Genomic DNA, 24,213 nt, shown 5'->3' with positions numbered 1-24,213 from the left:
TGAAAACAAATACTATCTCCTATGTAAGTTCTTTTCACTTTTGCTGTGTTTAACAGAATAACAGACAGCATTGATTTTTATATCCAGTTTGACTTTTGGTAATAGTCTTAAATTCTAAAATGAATGCTTGCTGCAGAATTTAGAATTAACGTCATGTAAAAATTGGGGCAGATGCAATTTAAGACTAGGGTGATACAGTGATAGCTTAGCATTTCAGGTACTGGACTAGTAATCAGAAGGTTGCTGCTTCAAGCCCCACCACTGTTAGGTTTCCAGTGGTGGACCCTTAGGCTTCAGTTGCTTACATCCTATATGGTCACAGCTGTAAGTTGCTTTGGATAAAGGCATCTGCTAAATGCGACAAATGTAAGACTTGGAACACTACAAACGTTTAAAAAAAACTTCTTTTTAAATGGGCATTCAAAAAAACAACCATTTTTGGGGGAGTGACGATGGGTCGAGGCTTGCCACTTTACCAGATTATACATTTTTGGATTACTCTGTACAACTCTATACAACGTTTCTCAATGTAACGCCAGGACGAGACAAGAGGGGTGGACACACGCAGAGATGGTTCAAACAAAAGTATTTAATAATAACAAAAGACACGACAGGATGACACAAGACTGGTTAGAAGACAAGGCACACACACACACACACACACACACACACACGACCTATGCTAAATGCTAATTGCTAAACACATAAAACCTTAACCCAAAGCTAATATAACGCTAACAACATGGGACAAGACAGAATCACAAAACAAACTTGAACAAAGTTAAACAAGAACTAGACTAAGACAAACATGAACAAAACTAAACAAGTCATGAATAAGACAAACAGACATTAACAAACAGACAGGAGCTAACTAACAAACTAATGGGTGCTAACAATAGCAAACAAAACAAAAGTAAGACAAAGGCTAGGGCAAAGTCAAACAGACAGACAGAGTCAAACTAAGTTCAAAAGCAAAGGCAAAACAGATCTCCGCTGTAGAGTCCCAAGCTCCCTTCTTAAATACCATGAGCTCATCAGGTACAGCTGAGGCATATTAGCCAGAGACCAATCACAAAATGGGTGTTGTCTGGAGACTGACGGCCTTTCACAAACCGTTCCCTCCTCACTTACACTCCACTACAGAGTGACACTCCACATGAAGTCACACTCTTTGCTGTGAAGGGTGCTTCCAATTAAGGGGAGGATCTAAATTCAGGAGTCAACTTTGGGATGCCCTCTTTGCTTTCGAGCGGAAGAGAGAAGCTGCCGTCACCATGGCTACAGATAGACGCTTTTCTCGCCTTGCTGTCATGTGTTAATTCATGCTTGTAAGTGCATTGTGGTTAAAAAAGATTTGGGGTAAAATTATTTTGTCATTTATAAAGTTTAAGTTCACCAATCACACATTTCATTACTTTCTTTAAAAATATTGAAGAAGACTGTGCCTAAATTTTCCCTAACACCTTATAAGGATAATCTAATATAATATTTTACTGAAAATGATGTCGGAACCTACATTTGTAAGGTGTTTCCTCCATTCTCCTTTCCCAGCTGCACTTCCGTGGAGTGTCGTGGTTGAGTGTGCTCTTGTGTTCACTCGCTGATGGAGGGTTTTATAGTCCATTCCCCCTCCGTCCTAATTACTTTGGGACAGCCCTTAGTGTGGCGAGCACTCCATGTGAACGCGCAAACGGAGGCGGAGTGAGTAGGGAGCGGATTGAGATTGGGAGTGCTCCCGGAGAGAGGGGCGTGGCACATAGGCACTCTCCAGGAACACAGAGGGGCTGAATCCGTGACACTCAACAAGTGACTGCAAGACTTGTAGGTTGGTTTGAACGGGGAGTCAAAGAGGCCATCTATGTGAAGAGGGAACGACCATCCCTGAACCAAGGGGGGGGCCTGAGAGTACATCTCTCACCATCTTACAACGTCGCAATAGGAGCTATAGCCCAATCATATGTGAAAGGCACACATGGCCATTGTAATTAATGATCATTGTGATTTGCATATGTCATGCAGTGGGCGGTGATCGGTCGTTAAGCAAATCGGCTGCATATAAGGTTGGGGTATTCACCACCAGCTCAGACTGAAGAAGTCACTTGGATGGGTGACGAAATGTATCTCTACAACAAACTTGTGTCCAGATGAATTGATTCAACTTTGTGGAAGACTTATAGGTGTTCACTTCTACAGTCCATAATATTATGAAAAGATTAACAGTATCCGGAAACTTCTCTGTGTAATAGGGCAAATTCTTAGTGCATAAAGGGCAAGGCCAAACAGCACTGCATTAAAATCCAGCATGCTTCTGTGACTTATATCACCACAGTGGTTCAGGAGTAATTGCACAGCCGATGCCACACAGCAACATTCAATCTTACACTATATTGCCAAAAGTATTCGCTCGTCTGCCTTCACACGCATATGAACTTGAGTGACATCCTATTCTTAATCCATAGGGTTTAATATGATGTCGGCCCACCCTGTGCAGCTATAACAGCTTCAACTCTTCTGCGAAGGCTTTCCACAAGGTTTACGAGTGTGTTTATGGGAATTTTTGACCATTCTTCCAGAAGCGCATTTGTGAGGTCAGACACTGATGTTGGACGAGAAGGCCTGGCTCACAGTCTCCGCTCTAATTCATCCCAAAGGTGTTCTATCGGGATAAGGTCAGGAATCTGGGCAGGGCAGTCAAGTTCTTCCACACCAAACTCTCTCATCCATGTCTTTATGGACCTTGCTTTGTGCACTGGTGCGCAGTCATGTTGGAACAGGAAGGGGCCATCCCCAAACTGTTCCCACAAAGTTGGGAGCATGAAATTGTCCAAAATCTCTTGGTATGCTGAAGCATTAAGAGTTCCTTTCACTGGAACTAAGGGGCCGAGCCCAACTCCTGAAAAACACCCCCACACCATAACCCCCCCTCCACCAAACTTTACACTTGGCACAATGCAGTCATCCATCGGATTGCCAGACGGAGAAGCGTAATTCGTCACTCCAGAGAACACGTCTCCACTGCTCTAGAGTCCAGTGGTGGCGTGCTTTACACCACTGCATCCACCGCTTTACATTGCGCTTGGTAATGTAAGACTTGGATGCAGCTGCTCGGCCATGGAAACCCATTCCATGAAGCTCTACACACTGTTTTTGAGCTAATCTGAGGGCCACATGAAGTTTGGAGGTCTGTAGCGATTGACTCTGCAGAAAGTTGGCGACATCTGCGCACTATTCGCCTCAGCATCCGCTGACCCCGCTCTGTCATTTTACGTGGCCTACTATTTTGTGGCTGAGTTGCTGTCGTTCCCAATCGCTTCCACTTTGTTTTAATACCACTGACAGTTGACTGTGGAATATTTAGTAGTGAGGAAATTTCACGACTGGACTTGTTGCACAGGTGGCATCCTATCACAGAAACACGCTGGAATTTACTGAGCTCCTGAGAGCGACCCATTCTTTCACTAATGCTTGGACTTATACACCTGTGGCCATGGAAGTGATTGGAACACCTGAATTCAATGATTTGGATGGGTGAGTGAATACTTTTGGCAATATAGTGTACCTGAACTGTGTCTGAAATCCCTGAATGTAATAATAAGGAGAAGCGTTTACCTACTTTACTGTAAACATCTGAGTGAAAGTACATGTGTGAAAGGGGTTCTGGACGTTTGTGTGATTCAGATTATTAATATCAAGTTTTCATTACATGGAACTGTTATTCATGATTCTGCTCCTCATAACTGTCAGTAGAAACTAGTAAACATTCATCCTGAGAACTTGAAGAACTCAGACTTGAGAAAGTTTGGGGTGAAGGCCATATTTAGCACTTTCTCATTGGCATTCAGACATTTCTTCCGTCTGGGACATGTCTCTCTTCCTTTTTTTCTTTTCACTTTTATCCCAGTGTCCCTCTGTCCTGTCCTTGCGGGTGACACTTGGCTCTCTTGCTGCAGGCTGACAATCAGATTTTTCTCCCGTCTCTGTTTCCTTCTATTTTTTTTTTTTTCATTTCTCCTCTGTGCCTTTCTCTTTCAGCTCAGAGTCGTCCGTCTTGTTTCGTCTGCTTTTGTAGTCCCCGCCTCACTTTCATGCTTTCGGGTTTTATTCTGCACCCCTTACCCCTCACTCTCTGTTTCTGTGTCATTGCAGCAGAAGTAGCTCTAGCCAGTGACTCTGTGTTCTGAATGTTAATAGATCGGTCCCGTCCTCACTTCCTGAATTTCTATCGCTGTGTGAACCTTTCCAGCCAGATCACTATCTTAATGAGCATCATCCTCTACAACATTTGTTGTAGTTTCCTTCAATATAAATAAAAAATTACAAAATAAATCCAGTGTTTCTGTTACCAGATAGTTGGTCTGTTCCAGAAATTTTTGGACAGCAGGTAAAGTGCAGATAAGAGCAGAAAGCAGTTTTTTTTTATTTTGTTTCACAGGTGTTTCTTTATGGTGTATTAACACCTTTGTTTACCTGCAACACATTCTAAAAAGTTTAGACAGGATCATATTAAGACGAGGACTGCTGTAAAATGATCAAAACAAAGCAAACCCTAATGAAACGTGTGAGGCAGACATGATTTGGTAAAAAGGAGAACCAAAAGCTCAATCGGTAACAATCATAAATTGGTCGAGGTTCAGATTATTGTGGACAACTTTATGACAGTCAAACATAGAAATATATTGGAGGTAGCATAATTGAGTAATAATAATAATAATAATAATAAATTCAACTTACATAGCGCCTCTCATAGCACCCAAGGATACTTTACATAGGAATCATAATCGCAAACAAGATCAAACAGAACGAGTGAATGTGCTGAGTAAACAAGAACGTTTTAAGAAGAGATTTGAACTTGGAGAGAGAGGAAGAGAGAGGAAAAGAGAGAGGAAAAGAGTTCCACAGTGTAGGGGCAGCAACACTAAATGATCTACCACCCATGGTGGTCAACCTGAACCTAGGAGCAACCAGGAGACCAGCATCAGATGACCCTAACCTACGAGAAGGGACATACAGTAGCAGTGTAGAAGATTAGCCAGATACAAGGGGGCCAGACCATGAAGTGCCTTAAAAGTGAGCACTAAATTTTTGTATTGAATACGCTTATTGACTGGGAGCCAATGGAGTCGTTCCAATACCGGGGTGATATGCTCATGTTTTTTAGACTGGGTCAGCACTCGGGCAGCAGCATTCTGAACGATCTGCAGGGGTCTGAGGAATTTTGAGTGAAGCCCATAGAGAAGAGAATTGCAGTTGTCTAGTTTGGAAGTAGCAAAGGCATGTACCAGGGTCTCAGCAGCTTGAAAGGACAAAAACGGAGGCAGTCGAGCAACATTTCGAAGCTGGAAGAAGGCAGACTTTGCCAGAGAACTTATATGTGGCTCAAATGACATGAGAGGGTCAAACAGAACCCCAAGATTACTTGCCTTGGAAGAAGACTTAACAGGGATACCAGCAATAGAGATGGATGTGTTAGTGAGAGAAGAGACAACGGATTTAGAGCCAATGATGAGATACTCAGGCTTATGGGCATTTGCACACAACCATAAGTTTAGGTCATGGATGCACTTGGTGAAGGAGGGGGGTGTAAATGGGCCAGATGGTTTAAAGATTAGATAAACCTGGGTGTCGTCTGCACGACAGTGAAAATTCAACCCATGATGAAAGACTATATAACCCAGGGGCAGGATGTAAATAATAAAAAGTTGTGCTTTGGTATGTCATGGCCTAAACAGTTGACTTTTTGTGTTAGGATGTATTCCACAATATTGAAAAATTCCTGAGGCAAATGTGATGTCATTAGTCTGTGAGCTAAACCTGAGGTGTAACTGGGTCATGCAACAGCAAAATGATTCAAAATACAAAAGCAAATGTGTGTCTGCATGGCCTAAAGTAGCCTAGCCAAAGAGTCTGAAGACCTGAAGGCATCAGATTACATTTATGCTCAAGGCATTTAGCTGATGCTTTTTATTTAAATCGACTTAGAATTGTGACCTTAGTGGGGCTTGAACCAGCAAACTTTCATACCTCAACTGCTGAGCCAAACTGCTCCTGACAGTTCATGCTTCATGCAACACCTAGTAGAGTCTTTATTTTAGAGCATTTCTAAAGAAGAGTGGAGCTTACATAACCAAAAGCTAATTCTAGCAAGTATATGTTCCCAGAAAAAGAAAAATTGGAGGGAGGTGGGTGGCTTCTTGGAGCATATCCCCCCCAGCCAGGTCGGTAGAGCAGCTGAGTTTTGACTTTGGTGGGCTAGCACATTAGACTACACACAGAGACACAGACGGTCTCCTGTAAAACCACCAAGACCCCAATGGTTCTTTTTATTAGTTTTATTGTACATATGTAAACAATTGACAGTACAAATTAAAAAAGCAGCTGCAATTTAAGCTTGGTGGGCTAGCATATTAGACTACTGTGCCACTTAAACACCCAGTCTTTTCTTATTATTGGTTTTAAAATAAAAATAAAATCTTTGTTTTAATGATTAGCCTCAGACCAGAAGTCACAGTCATAATGTCATGATGTTTTCCTCACAATTTAATATTAAATAAAACATATTGATACATAAATGAATAAAGAAATATAAAAAATAAATAAAGAAATGAATTAAGAAACGTAGATGAAGTTACATGTTTATTATGTTCATCCCCTTGTAATTAAAGGGTCATTTGGACAGAAAATAATGGTGAATGAGTAAAGGTCAACATGTTTACATATAATACAGTTGACTGTGGATTTCTATGTTCAGATTAGATTCACATATAAAGTGCCTAATGTAAACTACCTAATATAAACAGCCAGAACAGGAGGTCTAAACAAATTGAGCTTGTTTTTAAATGATTGTTCTATATACGTATATATCTTTTTGTTTCTTCTTTACTTGTCTGTTTTTTTGTTTTCCTGTATATGATTTTCTCTGTAAAGCGTCCTTGAGCTTGGTTAAAGGCGCTATATAAGTGTAACCTATTATTATTATTATTATTATTATTATTATTATTAAAGATTTGCATCCACTTAAAGTGGATTCTGCTGTCATTAAAAGTTTTTGCAAACAAATGATTGTCCAAAATAACTTGTTAATGTTTTTTTTTTTTATTGTATTTAGATGAGAAGAATAATGAAATAGACTTGGCCACCTGTGAGGACTGGGATGTGAAGACCATCACTAGCGCACTAAAGCAGTATCTAAGGTAAGGACACACCTAGTACAGAACAGTGATCCACTGCAGGACGACTCACATACTTTCACATTTATTCACTTAATAATACCCAGGGATCATTTCGAGTAACCAGTCCACCTTCTGCACGTTTTTGAGAGGTGGGTGAAAAAGACCTGTAGGAACTATGCAGACCCAGATAAAACACTAAACCCCATGCAGACATAAATCTGACTGAAACCAGGACCACAGAATGCATGTTGTTATGCAGCACCCACTCTAACAGCTGGACCACTGTGCCGCCCAGGGCAGAAACAGAAATATTTTAATGAGGGTGCTCTGGCGCTTCAGCACAGATTTTCTTTCTTTTTTTAAGAAATATTCAACATACAACCAGTTTCACAACTGGGAACAGAAAAATTACCCAGACAAACCACAATTAGAGTCCCATGTAATATAGAGTCACAATGTCACATGGTTAGGGTCCTACTAAATACATGGGAAAATGTGCTTAATTGAAAGGACCTCAATTTTCAAAAAAATATTAGATAGATAGATATCCTTTATTTGTTGTATATACATATACAGGTGTACAGTACAATGAAATTCTTTCTTTGCATATCCCAGCTTGTTTGGAAGCCTGGAGCAGACAGGGTTAAGGGCCTTGCTCAATGGCCCAACAGTGGCTGCATAGCAGAGCCTGGATTTGAACCACCAATCTTCCGGTTGATAGCCCAAAGCTCTACCCACTAAGCTACCACTGTCCCTATATTAAAGAAAAGAGCCACATTTCACAACAGTCATTAAATTACAATAAATTAAATGATAGAATAAATGGAAGCTACAAAACACAGCACAGCTTCCTTAATGGTTGAATGTAAACCTAGAACAGGCTTCATGTTCTGTCTCAAAGATGAAAATCCTTGTCTGTGTTTTGACACGCCCCCCTCTGCATCCAGATAATTGGTTGGGAGTTTTTGAAACTCAGTTGTCGGAGTAATGTTTTTAGCTGCTTTAGACTTTTTGACTAAATGATTGCTAACTAAATTGCTGTAGGATTGCTAGGACACTTCATAGTGCAGATTAACCAGTAAATGTGAGGCACTTGAATGCTATGTGAATTAAAAATGTCAATTCGCCGCTCAGGTGGCGCAGCGGTAAAAACTCGCGCTGCAACCAGAGCTGGATGTCGAAAGAGCGTCGTTTCGAATCCAGCTCTGCCTTCACCGGTCGAAAAGGCTGGGCGGCTATATGAACAACAAATTGGCCTGTTGTTCAGGTGGGGGGGCGGGACTTTAGACCGGAGGGGATACTCTCTCAGGAATGGGACAGTGGCGCCCTCTGCTGGCTGGTTGGGGGCGCCTGCATGGAGACGGGAGGGGGTGCGGCGGAGTGTGTGATCCTCCGTGCACAGTACTCTGACGCACTCCACTCGTCAAGTGTGGGTGATAAGACGGTCGATTGGCTGTGCACGTATCGGAGGAGGCGTGGAACGGCCTCGTCAGCCCCCAATCAGGAGCAGGGACCGGTATAATGAGAGATTGACTGATGGGATGAAAATTGGACGCGCTAAATTATAAAAAACTTTAAATAAAAAAAAAAAATTTATGGCATTTTTTTACACCTCTCTTGTTTTTTTCTACAGGAGTCTCCCTGAGCCATTAATGACGTATGCTCTGTATAAGGAGTTCATCATTCCTGCAAGTAAGTGCTCTTTATTTTCCTGAATAATGTGTAAAAATGCTTGTGGCAAAATGTTGGTCATGAGGTGAACTGCAGGGGAAGATTGAGTTTCTCCCTATGTCCACAGTATGATAAATTGCTAGCTATTTAGCATGAGTCTGTCATGATTTCAGTTGTGAATATTAAAGGTTATGGTTGAGTAAAGGAGTAAACGGACCTGGGGTGAGGGTCTGTCACGACTGGCAGGAGGAATGTAAACAAGCCAGCTCGATACATAATACACTTTAATCATGTAATTTTAACAATTCTGTTTTGTTGTGGAGCAGCTGGTAGTTCCTGGGTGCATCCTGGGTCCTGGGTTTGAATCACATTCAGTGCAGCAGTAGGCAGTCCACATGTATTCATAGTCCAGGTTATTAAGTCAGATTATGCTGCTCTGGACAGAAAGGTTCTGCAGAAGAAGAGCTGGGTGGCATGGTTGCCACTGTTGGGCCCTTGAGCAAGGCCCTTAACCCTCAATTGCTTAGAGAATATATTGTCACTGTACTGTAAGTCACTTAAGATAAAAGCGTCTGCTAAATGCTGAAAATGTAAATGTAAAGTCCCCCTAGGTATGAGTGTGTGTGTATGTGTTTACAGTGGAACCTTGACTTACGAGTTTAATTCGTTCTGTGACCAAGCTCGTAACTCAATTTGCTCGTATATCAAATCAAATTTTCCCATTAAAATGAATTGAAACGCTATTAATCCGTTCCAGCCTCCCAAAAACCACACCGATTTTTTTTTTTTACGTGTTTTTAAATAAGAAAAATGTACTTTATAAATACAAATAATGTATAACAAAATAATAATACATAATAAAAGAGAATGTAAAGAAATAAACTGGTTTTATTAAGTGTATTTACCTTAAAAATCAGACGAAGATGCTGGCGGAGGTGGAGATTGGCGGAGGAAGTTGGGGGAGTGTTTCATTTCGTGCTCTGTCACTTAACTTACACGCTACACAATTAATGCTACAATGTATTGCTAAATTTAACTTACACATTATGCTACACTTTATCGCTAAACATAATTGCGACTTTTAAAAAAATATATATATATTTTTACTTCACTTAATCTTATTCTTCACTGACTTTTGGCTTTTTCGTCACATTTTGCTCTTTTTTACTTGCTTGTACAGCAAGATAACCAGGTGAACTGGACTCAGCTGAGCTCGTAACTCAGATCTCAGCTCGTATCACAAAGCAAAAAATCGACCAAGTGAAAATTCGTAAGTTGGGTCACTCGTAAGTCAAGGTTCCACTGTATTTTATTTATTTATTTATTAGGATTTTAACACCATGTTTTGCACACTGTGCTTACATTCATGACAGGACAGGTAGTTACTGGTTCCACAAGATTTATCAGTCTTTTTTTTTTTTTTTTTTACTTTTTTTCCCCCCCTTTTTAGCGCATCCAATTGTTCAGTTTGCATCGTGCTTCCTCTCTGTCTATGCCGAAACCTGCCCTGACCGAGGAGATCGAAGCTAACCCATATCCCCTCCGACATATGAGCAGCAAGCCGGATGCCTTTTGCCACCCACACATTTATGAGTTTGGCACCACCTAGCGTTGCATGCGGAGAGACACACCCTAAGGGCACTCTTCCTCATCCCTGTGCAGGCGCCTCTAATCAGCCGACAGAGGTCGTAATCGCATTCTGACAGAGAGAGACCCACATCCGGTTCTTTGACCCGCCCCCCAACTGAGCAACCGGCCAATCGTTGCTCATACAGCCGCCCAGCTTCGAACCGGAGAAGCAGAGCTGCATTCGATACCATGTATCAGGAATTCAGCTCTGGTTGCAGCGTGTGTTTTTTACCGCTTCGCCACCTGAGCGGCGATTTATCAGTCTTTAAAGGCAAAGTTTCAATCACAGTGACGGACAATTTTGTATCTTCAATTCACCTCACTTGCATGTATTTGGACTGTGGGAGGAAACCGGAGCTCCCGGAGGAAACCCACGCAGACACGGGGAGAACATGCAAAATCCACACAGAAAGAGCCCAGACTGCTTTACCTGGAAATCGAACCCAGGACCTTCTTGCTGAGAGGCAACAGTGGTGTGTGTGTTTGTCCTGTGATGGACTGGCGACCTGTCTAGGGTGTTTTCTGCCCTTCACCCAGTGAATTGTACCCACCATGACACAGAATAGGATAAACCGCTGCTAAACAGACAATGAATGAATAAACAAAGTGTTGTTTGTGTGTCTGAACAGAGAGCGCGAGTCCGGAGTCCAGAGTTCAGGCTATTCATTGCTTGGTACACAAACTGCCTGAGAAGAACCAGGAGGTGCTGAGCCTGGTCACCAAACATCTGGCAAAGTGAGTCGTTCTCCATGTCTTTTGCTTCTACATCACATCTGTTCTTCTTGTCCTTGCAGTGTGCATTTAACCAACAGCCTACACACACACACACACACACACACTTACACACACTGGTCTCTTAAAATAAGTGGATTCATTTATCTTCATTAACTATCTTATGTTGGTCAAGGTTGCAGTGGGTCTGAAACTAGCCAGAAAGTCCTTGCTTGAAGTGGACAAATTCTGGACAGGGTGGCAGTATATTGCAGAGCACTCCACACTGACTTGTTCACTTACACCCAGGGGCAGTTTGGAGCAGCCAGTCTACCTTTTGCATCTCTATTGAGATTTGGCAGATTCAGATACAGGACAGTGACTAAATTTGAGGATCAAACGCTGGTTTCTGGGACCCACGTTGCTGTGAAGCACAAACTGTACCAGCTAGGGGAAATATATTCATTAATGTGTCACAAGGTGGGTCAAGAATCAGCTAGGCTATGCCTTTCATTGTTTAATTTCTATGTATAGCTTTTTTTTATTAATTATACACCAATCAGGCATAACATTATGACCACTGACAGGTGAAGTGAGTGGGATATACAAATTTAAATAATTTTAAATGGTTAGTTTTGTTTAACACATTTAACACATTCACAGAGGTGAGATTTTACCAGCGTGATGAGTGAACATCAGAAATGTATAAAATCTCATAACCACTCTGTCAGATCTCACTCATACACCTATCAGCCATAACATTAAAACCACCTCCTTGTTTCTACACTCACTGTCCATTTTATCAGCTCCACTTACCATATAGAAGCACTTTGTAGTTCTACAATTACTGACTGTAGTCCATCTGTTTTTCTGCATACTTTTTAGCCTGTTTTCACCCACTACAGAGCAGGTATTATTTAGGTGGTGGATCATTCTTAGCACTGCAGTGAGACAGACATGGTGGTGGTGTGTTAGTGTGTGTTGTGCTGGTATGAGTGGGTCAGACACAGCAGCGCTGCTGGAGTTTTTAAATACCGTGTCCTCTCACTGTCCACTCTATTAGACACTCCTCTGTAGTTGGTTCACCTTGTAGATGTAAAGTCAGAGACAATCGCTCATCTACTGCTGCTGTTTGAGTCGTTCATCTTCTAGACCAGGGGTGTCAAACTCACGGCCCGCGGGCCAGATCCGGCCCGCCACGTCATTTTATGTGGCCCGCGAGAGCTTAAACGACTGTACGATTGTTGTGATGGTTCGAGTCGTTACAGAGACGCGCTTATAATTTAATGGGACACCTGCGCCTTTAAGTGCAACTGTTGACATCGTAGTCATGGCAACTAACTTTGACCTTCGCTGAGAAGCCATGTGACTTTTACGGCAAAAGAACGCAGGTAGTAATGTAAACAATAATAATAAATATAAATAATTATCTTGCAGTATAAACCAAAGCATCGTCTGTAAGTAGTGGCGTTTATATTCTCAGTTGTTTGTAAATGTTTAGTGAGTATATCACAGCGTTTTAGTTACAAATTTACCATAATGAAATACAGTTATTAGCGTTACTATAGCAATTAGTATCTTTACACAAAATGCTAACTCGTTAGCGCTATTTTACGTTTGGTTAAATCTCATATTGTACCAGATGTAACACTTGACTACAGCTGTGTGCTTGTACTGTATTAAGTTCTTTATTGTTTTTATTGTTTGTATTTTTACTTCATTCTGGTGAACACAGTGTATCACACAGCTGGGAAGCAAATAAAACTGACTTTATTCTGAAGAGAGCTGTCTGTCTGTCTGTCTAGCTGAGCAAGGGGGATAAACTATTAGTGAGGGCAAAACAATTGTCTTAAAATACACTGTAAAATCCTACATTAACTGCATCTCTCAAAATGCATGCTGATTTTGTGACCTGCAAAGTGACACAGCCCACCAGTAGATGATGTTAGGAAATATTTACACATAATCCCAAAATGTACAAGAAGATAAGTAAGAAAATTAAGCAGAAGGAGGAAATTTAAGAGAAAACGGTGCATCTCTTGTGTTATGAGGCTGTGTCTGTGGTAAAGGAGGACAATGTAAATGCAGAATTTAGCCTCCAAGAAAAACAACAGAGCAAAATACGTTACAATCGGCCCTTTGAGGGCCACAATAATGCTGATGTGGCCCTCGGTGAAAATGAGTTTGACACCCCTGTTCTAGACCCTTCGTCAGTGGTCACAGGACGCTGCCCACAGGATGCTGTTGGCTGGATATGTTTGGTTGGTGGACTATTCTCAGTCCAGCAGTGACAGTGAGGTGTTTTAAAACTCCATCAGCGCTGCTGTGTCTTATCCACTCATCAATAGTCTCATTAAACATTAAATTAAACTATTATTAAGTTCAGTCTATATACTTGTTTGGTTGAAATAAAAAGAAGAATAGATTCCATATAAGAAAATGTTGGGAGTTTGAGCTACAAACTATTTCTTATTTTTTATTGACTTTACAATCATTACCAGCCCATCTCTTAGCGTTTAGCAGTATGGTAGATTGTCTATCGAGCAAAGTAAAAAGAATGTTTTCAAATTGCAGTTGCACTTTTACATTTCAATTCTTTACCGACTACATCTGTATGTATGTGTACAGCATCTCAACACCCTGGAGCTGGTGTATCTGTTTAGTTTGGCCTAAAAAACCCACAAACCCCGAGGCAAAATGCTGATCTGAAACCTAGAGAGAAGCTTCCTACACATCCTGAATAAACTCACACTGACAACATGTAACTCTAACCAGTCCTAAAAATGTTACATTAAGTACACTTCTCAGTGTGTACAGTCAGGATCAATTCTAGCCTAGGTGTCAAACTCAGTTACTGCCTGAGCCACACTGGCATTTCATTTCCCTTTAAAAATGCCAGGCTTTTTATGGAAAAGTTCCTGGTGGTACAGAGTGAGAGCACACATTGGTTATAATGTGTGCATACACCAGTTAGCCAAAACTTATGGTCTTGTGGTACCAGGTACCAGCAGGTCCTGCTCTTCTGTACGTTGTGAGGTGGATTGTCCTACAGTTCAGGCCTACACACAATTACAGCAAAGGTTGAGCATGAGTTTTCACACCCCACCAAATACATGCTTGCATACACACAGTTACATATCTGAGCAAAATTATTCACCCCCACAAACATACTTACACACACACTCACATATAACATATAAGTATGTGTGTTCACACCCACATACATACAGTGGGGTCAAAAAGTATTTAGTCAGCCACTGATTGTGCAAGTTCTCCTACTTAGAAAGATGAGAGAGGTCTGTAATTTTCATCATAGGTACACTTCAACTATGAGAGACAAAATGAGAAAAAAAAAATCCAGGAAATCACATTGTAGGATTTTTAAAGAATTTATTTGTAAATTATGGTGGAAAATAAGTATTTGGTCAATAACAAAAGTTCAACTCAATACTTTGTAACATAACCTTTGTTGGCAATGACAGAGGTCAAACGTTTCCAGTAAGTCTTCACCAGGTTTGCACACACTGTAGCTGGTATTTTGGCCCATTCCTCCATGCAGATCTCCTCTAGAGCAGTGATGTTTTGGGGCTGTCGCTGGGCAACAATGACTCCACAAATTTTCTATGGGGTTGAGGTCTGGAGACTGGCTAGGCCACTCCAGGACCTTGAAATGCTTTTTACGGAGCCACTCCTTCGTTGCCCGAGCGGTGTGTTTGGGATCATTGTCATGCTGGAAGACCCAGCCACGTTCCATCTTCAATGCTGATGGAAGGAGGTTTTGGCTTAAAATTTCACGATACATGGCCCCGTTCATTCTTCCCTTAACACGGATCAGTCGTCCTGTCCCCTTTGCAGATAAACAGCCCCCAAAGCATGATGTTTCCACCCCCATGCTTCACAGTAGATATGGTGTTCTTGGGTTCTTCTTCTTCCTCCAAACACGACGAGTTGAGTTTTTACCAAAAAGTTCCATTTTGGTTTCATCTGACCACATGATATTCTCCCAATCCTCTTCTGGATCATCCATATGCTCTCTGGCAAACTTCAGACGGGCCTGGACATGTACTGGCTTAAGCAGGGGGACACGCCTGGCACTGCAGGATTTGAGTCTCTCTCGGCGTAGTGTGTTACTGATGGTAGCCTTTTTACTTTGGTCCCAGCTCTCTGCAGGTCATTCATCAGGTCCCTCTGTGTAGTTCTGGGATTTTTGCTCACCGTTCTCATGATCATTTTGACCCCACGGGATGAGATCTTGACCCCAAGGGAGATTATCAATGGTCTTGTATGTCTTCCATTTTCTTACAATTGCTCCCACAGTTGATTTATTCACACCAACCTGCTTGCCTATTGTAGATTCACTCTTCCCAGCCTGATGCAGGTCTACAGTTTTCTTCCTGGTGTCCTTCGACAGCTCTCCGGTCTTCGCCATGGTTGAGTTTGGAGTCTGACTGTTTGAGGCTGTGGACAGGTGTCTTTTATACAGATAACGATGTCAAACAGGTGCCATTAATACAGGTAACGAGTGGAGGACAGAAGAGCTTCTTAAAGAATAAGTTACAGGTCTGTGAGAGCCAGAAATCTTGCTTGTTTGTTATTGACCAAATACTTATTTTCCACCATAACTTACAAATAAATTCTTTAAAAATCCTACAATGTGATTTCCTGGATTTTTTTTTCTCATTTTGTCTCTCATAGTTGAAGTGTACCTATGATGAAAATTACAGACCTCTCTCATCTTTCTAAGTAGGAGAACCTGCACAATCAGTGGCTGACTAAATACTTTTTGACCCCACTGTACTTACACACACACTCACATATAACATATAAGTATGTGTGTTCACACCCACATACATGCTTACACACACACTCACATATAACACCAAGTATTCACCCCACATACATACTTAGATACACACACACAAATGACACCAAAACTATTCACCCCACATACATACTTACATACACACACTCACATATAACACCAAGTATTCACCCCACATACATTCTTACATACACACACACATATAACACCAAAAGTATTCACCCCACATACATACTTACATACACACACACATATAACACCAAAAGTATTCACTCCACATACATACTTACATATAACACCAAAAGTATTCACCCGCACATACATACTTACATATACACACATATAACACCAAAAGTATCTACCTCACTTACACACACACACTCACATATAACACCAAAAGTATTCACCCCACATACATACTTACATATAACACCAAAAGTATTCACCCGCACATACATACTTACATATACACACATATAACACCAAAAGTATTCACCTCACTTACACACACACACACACTCACACATATCACCAAGTATTCACCCCACATACTTACTTGGATACACACACAACACCAAAAGTATTCACCCCACATACATACATACTTACATACACACACTGACATATAACACCAAAAGTATTCACCCCCACATACATACTTACATACACACACTCACATATAACACCAAAAGTATTTAACCCTCCACATACATACTTACTTACACACACTCACATATAACACCAAAAGTATTTAACCCTCCACATACATACTTACTTACACACACTCACATATAACACCAAAAGTATTTAACCCTCCACATACTTTACCACTGCTGAGCTGCAATCACACGTGTATTTTCATCAATAAATTCACCTCTCTAGTTAGTAGTAACTTATAACAACACTATTTTATCACATATAATGTGTGTGTGTTTTTATCATTTACCATGATAGTAAAAAACTAATGAAATGTGGTCTCCATGTCATACACACAGTTACATCTGAGCTGTTTTTAATCTTTAAACATTTAATTCAACTTTTAACATTTAATACAGTAACATTTGAATATATTATTGGATTTTTTTTTTTCCAGTAGATCTAAAGTATTTTTTTTTTTTTTCAGTGTGGTGGCTCACAGCAAGCAGAATCTGATGACTGTCGCTAACCTGGGTGTGGTGTTCGGCCCAACTCTTATGCGACCTCAGGAGGAAACAGTGGCTGCCATCATGGACCTGAAGTTTCAAAACATTGTAGTGGAGATTCTTATTGAGCAGCATGAAAAGGTGACACTTTTTACTCCACACCAGAGTGTTATATATCCACACAAACAATAAACAAAATGTAAATTAGGTGTAAAATAAGCTAAAAACTAACTCGAAGTTAAAATAAAATGTGAACTAAAATGATAAACATAAAACATAAATCTAGTGTCTCATTTGGCGCTTACTTTATTATGTGCACAATAAATGTCACATACACACGTTTAGATTTAGATTTCCTCCATAACTTTGAATTTAGTTTTGCTAAAATATAAAATCGAATAAATAGAATTAAAAAAACAAATACTTACGAGCGCCGGGATTCTGAACTCCTCGGTTTGAAACTCGGCGTTGCCAAATCTGTATCCACGTTTTAGTAATCCTTTCTCTCAGTTTATGAACTGTACCCACAGATTTGTAAAGTGTACCCACAAATTAGCAAAACTGTACCCAGGGATTTGTAAAGTGTACCCTCAACTTAGCAAAACATTGCTCACGGTTTTGTAAATCATACTCTCAGATTTAAAATCCGTGACCTTCATAAACAGCTGGTTCTTCTAAGATTTCAGTGCATCCTTGGCCACATACAGTGTATCACAAAAGTGAGTACACCCCTCACATTTCTGCAAATATTTTATTATATCTTTTCATGGGACAACACTATAAAAATAAAACTTGGATATAACTTAGAGTAGTCAGTGTACAACTTGTATAGCAGTGTAGATTTACTGTCTTCTGAAAATAACTCAACACACAGCCATTAATGTCTAAATAGCTGGCAACATAAGTGAGTACACCCCACAGTGAACATGTCCAAATTGTGCCCAAAGTGTCAATATTTTGTGTTACCACCATTATTATCCAGCACTGCCTTAACCCTCCTGGGCATGGAATTCACCAGAGCTGCACAGGTTGCTACTGGAATCCTCTTCCACTCCTCCATGATGACATCACGGAGCTGGTGGATGTTAGACACCTTGAACTCCTCCACCTTCCACTTGAGGATGCACCACAGGTGCTCAATTGGGTTTAGTCCATCACCTTTACCTTCAGCTTCCTCAGCAAGGCAGTTGTCATCTTGGAGGTTGTGTTTGGGGTCGTTATCCTGTTGGAAAACTGCCATGAGGCCCAGTTTTCGAAGGGAGGGGATCATGCTCTGTTTCAGAATGTCACAGTACATGTTGGAATTCATGTTTCCCTCAATGAACTGCAGCTCCCCAGTGCCAGCAACACTCATGCAGCCCAAGACCATGATGCTACCACCACCATGCTTGACTGTAGGCAAGATACAGTTGTCTTGGTACTTCTCACCAGGGCGCCGCCACACATGCTGGACACCATCTGAGCCAAACAAGTTTATCTTGGTCTCGTCAGACCACAGGGCATTCCAGTAATCCATGTTCTTGGACTGCTTGTCTTCAGCAAACTGTTTGCGGGCTTTCTTGTGCGTCAGCTTCCTTCTGGGATGACGACCATGCAGACCGAGTTGATGCAGTGTGCGGCGTATGGTCTGAGCACTGACAGGCTGACCTCCCACGTCTTCAACCTCTGCAGCAATGCTGGCAGCACTCATGTGTCTATGTTTTAAAGCCAACCTCTGGATATGACGCCGAACACGTGGACTCGACTTCTTTGGTCGACCCTGGCGAAGCCTGTTCCGAGTGGAACCTGTCCTGGAAAACCGCTGTATGACCTTGGCCACCATGCTGTAGCTCAGTTTCAGGGTGTTAGCAATCTTCTTATAGCCCAGGCCATCTTTGTGGAGAGCAACAATTCTATTTCTCACATCCTCAGAGAGTTCTTTGCCATGAGGTGCCATGTTGAATATCCAGTGGCCAGTATGAGAGAATTGTACCCAAAACACCAAATTTAACAGCCCTGCTCCCCATTTACACCTGGGACCTTGACACATGACACCAGGGAGGGACAACGACACATTTGGGCACAATTTGGACATGTTCACTGTGGGGTGTACTCACTTATGTTGCCAGCTATTTAGACATTAATGGCTGTGTGTTGAGTTATTTTCAGAAGACAGTAAATCTACACTGCTATACAAGCTGTACACTGACTACTCTAAGTTATATCCAAGTTTCATGTCTATAGTGTTGTCCCATGAAAAGATATAATGAAATATTTGCAGAAATGTGAGGGGTGTACTCACTTTTGTGATACTTTGTACATACTTGTAATATCCTAATATTTATGATACATGTATTTCTTCTTATTACTGTATATGTATTTATTAATGTTAGTCCGCTATAACCTCCACGTGAACCTTAGAATTGTTGACACGTTTAAAAAAGAATTATATGATTAGTGCAGGGGTATCCAGTCAAATATGTGGGCACAGTTAAGGGGGAATGAACTAAATTTGAAATCCTAAAGTACCATTTACAAATCTGTGGGTACACTTTACAAATCCGTGGGTACAGTTTATTAACTGAGAGTACGGATTACTAAACCGTGGGTACAGATTTTGCTCTTCACATATTTTTTCTCGTTAGTGACCGCTAAGGGGCTCCGTATATTTTACCCTAGTGCTTTATGACAAAATGTGTGTTGGGGTGGGGCCTGATATTAAGACCCATTGTTTTGGGTTATGATATCCAATTAACTCATGGTCAGGTGTCAACATATTTTAGGCCAAGGTTTTTCTAATGTTTTTTCAAACAACCCAAATTTTGGTCACGAGTTTTACTGCGGCCCAGGCAATCCAAACAATGCATCAATACGAAACAGAAATCAAAAGATACTTAATGAAAATGGTGGCAATCTGGTCCCACTGTGGTTTACAAGATGTAACAAAAAGCCTCCACAAGGGGGCATACGTGCACATGGTAATTTTGTGTTTATGTGCCTGTTAAAATTAGGTTTTTTTTATCATTATTTTTCTCTGTGACCCATTTTTTGGCTGAGTTTGAAAAACTTTACCTTAGTCCATATAGTCTATCTCTCTTTCTCACACCCACACACACACACACACACACACACACACACACACACACACGTCCTCAAAAGTTTTAAAACACCCCTAATCAAACCTAATGTTTTGGCTTATTTCTGTATATGATGACAAATGACAGCATGGGAAAACCAGTGTAGGTGTAATGTAGTGTAGGCAAGTTGTGTAGGTGTAGGGAAGGATTTCAGGTGGGGGATCGAAGTAGTTTTGGTCTCTCAGGAGGTGACATGATGTTATATATTTTGCAGAATGAACAAACCCACAATTCTATATTCCATTCTTGTCTGTATTGTCAGGCTGCAGCTCCAGAATGTCCAAAGTCCAACTGCACTCAACAGATTCTGTTTTTTATTCAGCTCCATCTGTACCGAACCAGAGAGAGAGAGAGACTGAAAGACTGAGAAAGTGAGAGAGAGAGAGAGAGAGAGAGAGAGAGAGAGACTGAGGAAGTGAGAGAGCGAGTGAGGAGAATGTGAGGAGAAGTGGTGAGAGGATGGAGACTCTGAGAGTCCAGACTAAAACTCTCAGGCAGTGTATAGGAGGGAATAAAAGAATGAAATGAGATTAGGAAAGACAGCAGCATGAAAACAGGGCTGAGGATGAGCAGGAGGACGATACAGAAGCTCCGAAAGTGACAGGAGAGGATTTGAAGTCGTCGAATTAAGTTCATTCTCAGTAGAATTAGATTGTGATCCCTTCCACCACCTCTCTGATCTCTTTTCATTCCTGCTGAGCTTTTCAGATTGTCTTGTTTCTGCTTTGTGTGGTAAATCTGAAGATCGGATGTAAATACTTCACCTGATTGTCATGCATTCATCAGAAGAATACTTTATTTATTCATTGGATTATTTTAGTAATGGCTTCATCTTTTACAGAGCAACAGTCAGTTGTGCAAACCAGACACAAAGAGAACAGTCAGAACTCCACATAAACCCAGGCCACACCCTAATACAGCAGTCCCCAACTTTTTTTGCACCATGAACCGGTTTCATATAAGATATAATTTCACAGACTGGCAGGGACGGGAGGATTTAAAACAAAATCATACAATGAGCTTAATAAAAAACACAAGGAGGAGGCCCAGGTGACACAGCGGGATTTTCCGCTAGCAAACCAGCGCCGAGATTCTGAGCTCCTCGGTTCGAAACTCAGCATTGCCACCAGTCGACTGGGCACCATCTAGCGGGCATAATTAACAGTGCCTGCAGCAGACTCTAATTGGCTACCGTGCTAGGGAGGCTGTCCTGACTATGTGAATGGGGTCTTCAAAACACTATGCAAGGACCCTGATTAGCAGATAGAGGCGTCTGTGCAGAATGCATGGGCGAAAAGAAAGGGTCTGCGCACGTGTCAGAGGAGGCGTGAGCAGGAAATATACCTTCCTCAAATGCAATCGGGGATCCCCAGCAGCGGAATTGACTACGCTAAATCAGATTGATTTCTCTAAAATCAGATTGGCTATGCTAAATCGGGAGAAAATGCATAAAGAAAAAAAAAACCACAAAGTGCATAACAATATTACTCACCAATGATGGAAAATCAGTGGGAACCCTGAGTTTTTTTCGCTGCAACGAGACGCTCCCACCTAGGGGTGATAGGAGACAATAACACCTGAAGTGTGTTCCTTATGTCCAGTCTACTTTGTAACTTTGTTTTGGTTGCCGTCACTGCAGAAAATCCCGCTTTACAAAAATAGGATGTTGAAAATGAAAGCCGAGTTTTAATTGCTTTTGTAGCGATCTCTGATTATTTATTCTTTCTGTGCGGCCCGTTAAAAAATTACCCACAGTACCGGTGGTTGGAAACAACTGCCCTAATTTCTTTGCACGGAAAAAGTGCTTTCTCCAAAATGTTGTTAAGGACTGATTCTATATTATAGAGCGTGTTTAGTTGCAGTCACTGCTGCTAGATTTGATGCAGCCAGTTAAGTTACATTTTTACAAAGGGTTATATGCGTGTTTCATAACTTCTTAATAACCTGCCGTAGCCTAATGGTTAAGGTACTGGGCTAGTAATCAGAAGGTTGCTGGTTCGAGCCCCACCACTGTCAGGTTGCTGCTGTTGGGCCCTTGAGCAAGGCCCTTAACCCTCAATTGCTCAGACTGTATACTGTAAGTCGCTTTGGATAAAGGCGTCTGCCAAATGCTGAAAATGTAAATGTAAAAATGTAAATGTAATTATTTTACAAATTTATTTTTGTGTAATAGGTTTTGTTTACTGATCTGAATTCATTGGTTGTGAAAAAAATAAGAAATGGGGCGATTACTTTTTGCATTGTGTGTATAACATTACTACTTATATAATATCATATTAGACATTTCTACACACATGCACATCCAAGACCTCATTTTTCTGATCTTATGTAAAAAAAGTTAACTTTTTCTTTTCTTTTTTTCTTTTTGTTCCAGATATTTGGAGACATTCCGAACTCGTGTCCTGCATCAGCTCTGTCCCCGTTCACAGCTCCAACACGACAGTCAAAAAAGCAAGCACGTCAGACTCGACCCCTGGCCGTGTACAACCCTGAGGTTCTGGACCTCCACACAGGTAGGGGGCAGAGAGACGGTTTAACAATTTAGTAGCGTCTTACTGTTTGATGCAGATGTTTGGGCAAGTGAACCATTATTCGGGAATACAGGTGGAATTAAAACACTGTGTGTGTGTGTGCGTGTGTGTGTGTGTGTTTACAAACCCAGTCTGCCCGTCTTGGTGTTGCAGCCACAACATCGATAAGTGGTGTATAAAATCAGTGTCCAAAACAAACCAATCAGCTCTGCTACCTGTCGACTGGGTGCCTGCTAGCAGACACAATTGGCAGTGCCTGCAGCAGACAGAATTGTACTAGAGTCTGCTGGGTGGAAAAGATCGGACTGAAAAAAGGGGTTTGGGGTCTTCTGCGCTGTGTAAGGACCCTGGTTAGTATCCCGAGGCACTGAACAGAAGCGAAGGAATGCGTAAATCAGTGTGTGACTCTCCATGCATGAGACTGGCCTTATGCATGAATCCGCCAAAATATGGGTGAATTAAAAGGGGTTGATGGACTGTGCATGCAGTGGAGGGAGTGTGTGTCAGGCAAATATACCCTCTGTGGAAGTGATTGGGGTCCCCGACAGCGGATAACTAATTGGCTATGCTAAACTGAGAGAAAAATCCATGAATAAAATAGAAAATAAAATAAATGAATTGCTTCTGACTTCATTCCAGTCTCATTTTAGTTCTGCCAGTTTTAGTTGTAGTAATGTGTTTATTCCTGTATTTATATAGTTCCTGTTTTTGCTTCAGTTTACTCCCAGTTTGATCTGAGTGGACTGTCGGCAGAACTGAGCAGTTGGCTTCTCCCTGTAACTATAATGAGCCGTTTGATGGCATTTTATGGACTGACGGTTTGAAATTATGCAGTGGCTTGACTCACACATATTGGAGTAGCTGTGCCTAGGTGTCAATCTTCCAAAATCACTGGTGCTATAAAATAATGTGGCAGCGACTTCTAGGAATGGGAAGTATCCTGTTACACAATAACGAGGGTTTAGAACATTCTCTGAATAGTGAAGGATCATTGGGAACGGTTCTCAAAAGTAAATACACACATACACACTTAGTCAGTAACACCTACAGCACTGCAGCTTTGCAGATTTGTGTTTATTCTTCACAGTATGTTCCACACATGCAGGAATACTGTTATTTCGACACAGGTGAAATTCCCTGTTGGGATCAAGTAAAAATGAGGGTTTTTTTTGTACAGAACAAACTAAAAATGGCATTAAGTGTTAAATTTAACATATTGAGCTAGCCCACCATCACCAAGACCTGAGTCTGAAGTTCAAGCCTTGGCGGTGTCTTCCGTCTGGCCAGGCAGTCATCAGACTACATGCTGTTGCAACAGAGACTCCTGTTGTTTGGTTGGGATGCTGGCATGATTAAATGAGAAGTACAGAGGAAGCAGTGTGATCCTCTGTACATTCAGTGTAAAGATATGGCTGGCAGCTT

At 41.3% G+C, this 24,213-nt stretch overlaps 1 protein-coding gene across 1 annotated transcript in view; it reads left to right on the top strand.

Annotated features, from left to right (window-relative positions):
- The window catches only part of arhgap10 (Rho GTPase activating protein 10), a 135,887-nt gene that overhangs the window by 93,071 nt on the left and 18,603 nt on the right, over window positions 1-24,213 (top strand). The window contains exons 15-19 of the mRNA XM_062996220.1: window positions 7,106-7,190; window positions 8,803-8,861; window positions 11,099-11,204; window positions 17,126-17,285; window positions 22,635-22,773. Of these exons, the coding sequence (XP_062852290.1) occupies window positions 7,106-7,190; window positions 8,803-8,861; window positions 11,099-11,204; window positions 17,126-17,285; window positions 22,635-22,773 (549 nt within the window). The remainder of the gene's footprint in view (window positions 1-7,105; window positions 7,191-8,802; window positions 8,862-11,098; window positions 11,205-17,125; window positions 17,286-22,634; window positions 22,774-24,213) is intronic.

Source organism: Trichomycterus rosablanca, chromosome 5 (genome assembly GCF_030014385.1).
Source record: "Trichomycterus rosablanca isolate fTriRos1 chromosome 5, fTriRos1.hap1, whole genome shotgun sequence".
Lineage (NCBI taxonomy): Eukaryota > Metazoa > Chordata > Actinopteri > Siluriformes > Trichomycteridae > Trichomycterus > Trichomycterus rosablanca.
Note: the sequence above shows the minus strand (reverse complement) of the source record. Positions and strands in the feature narration are given on the sequence as shown.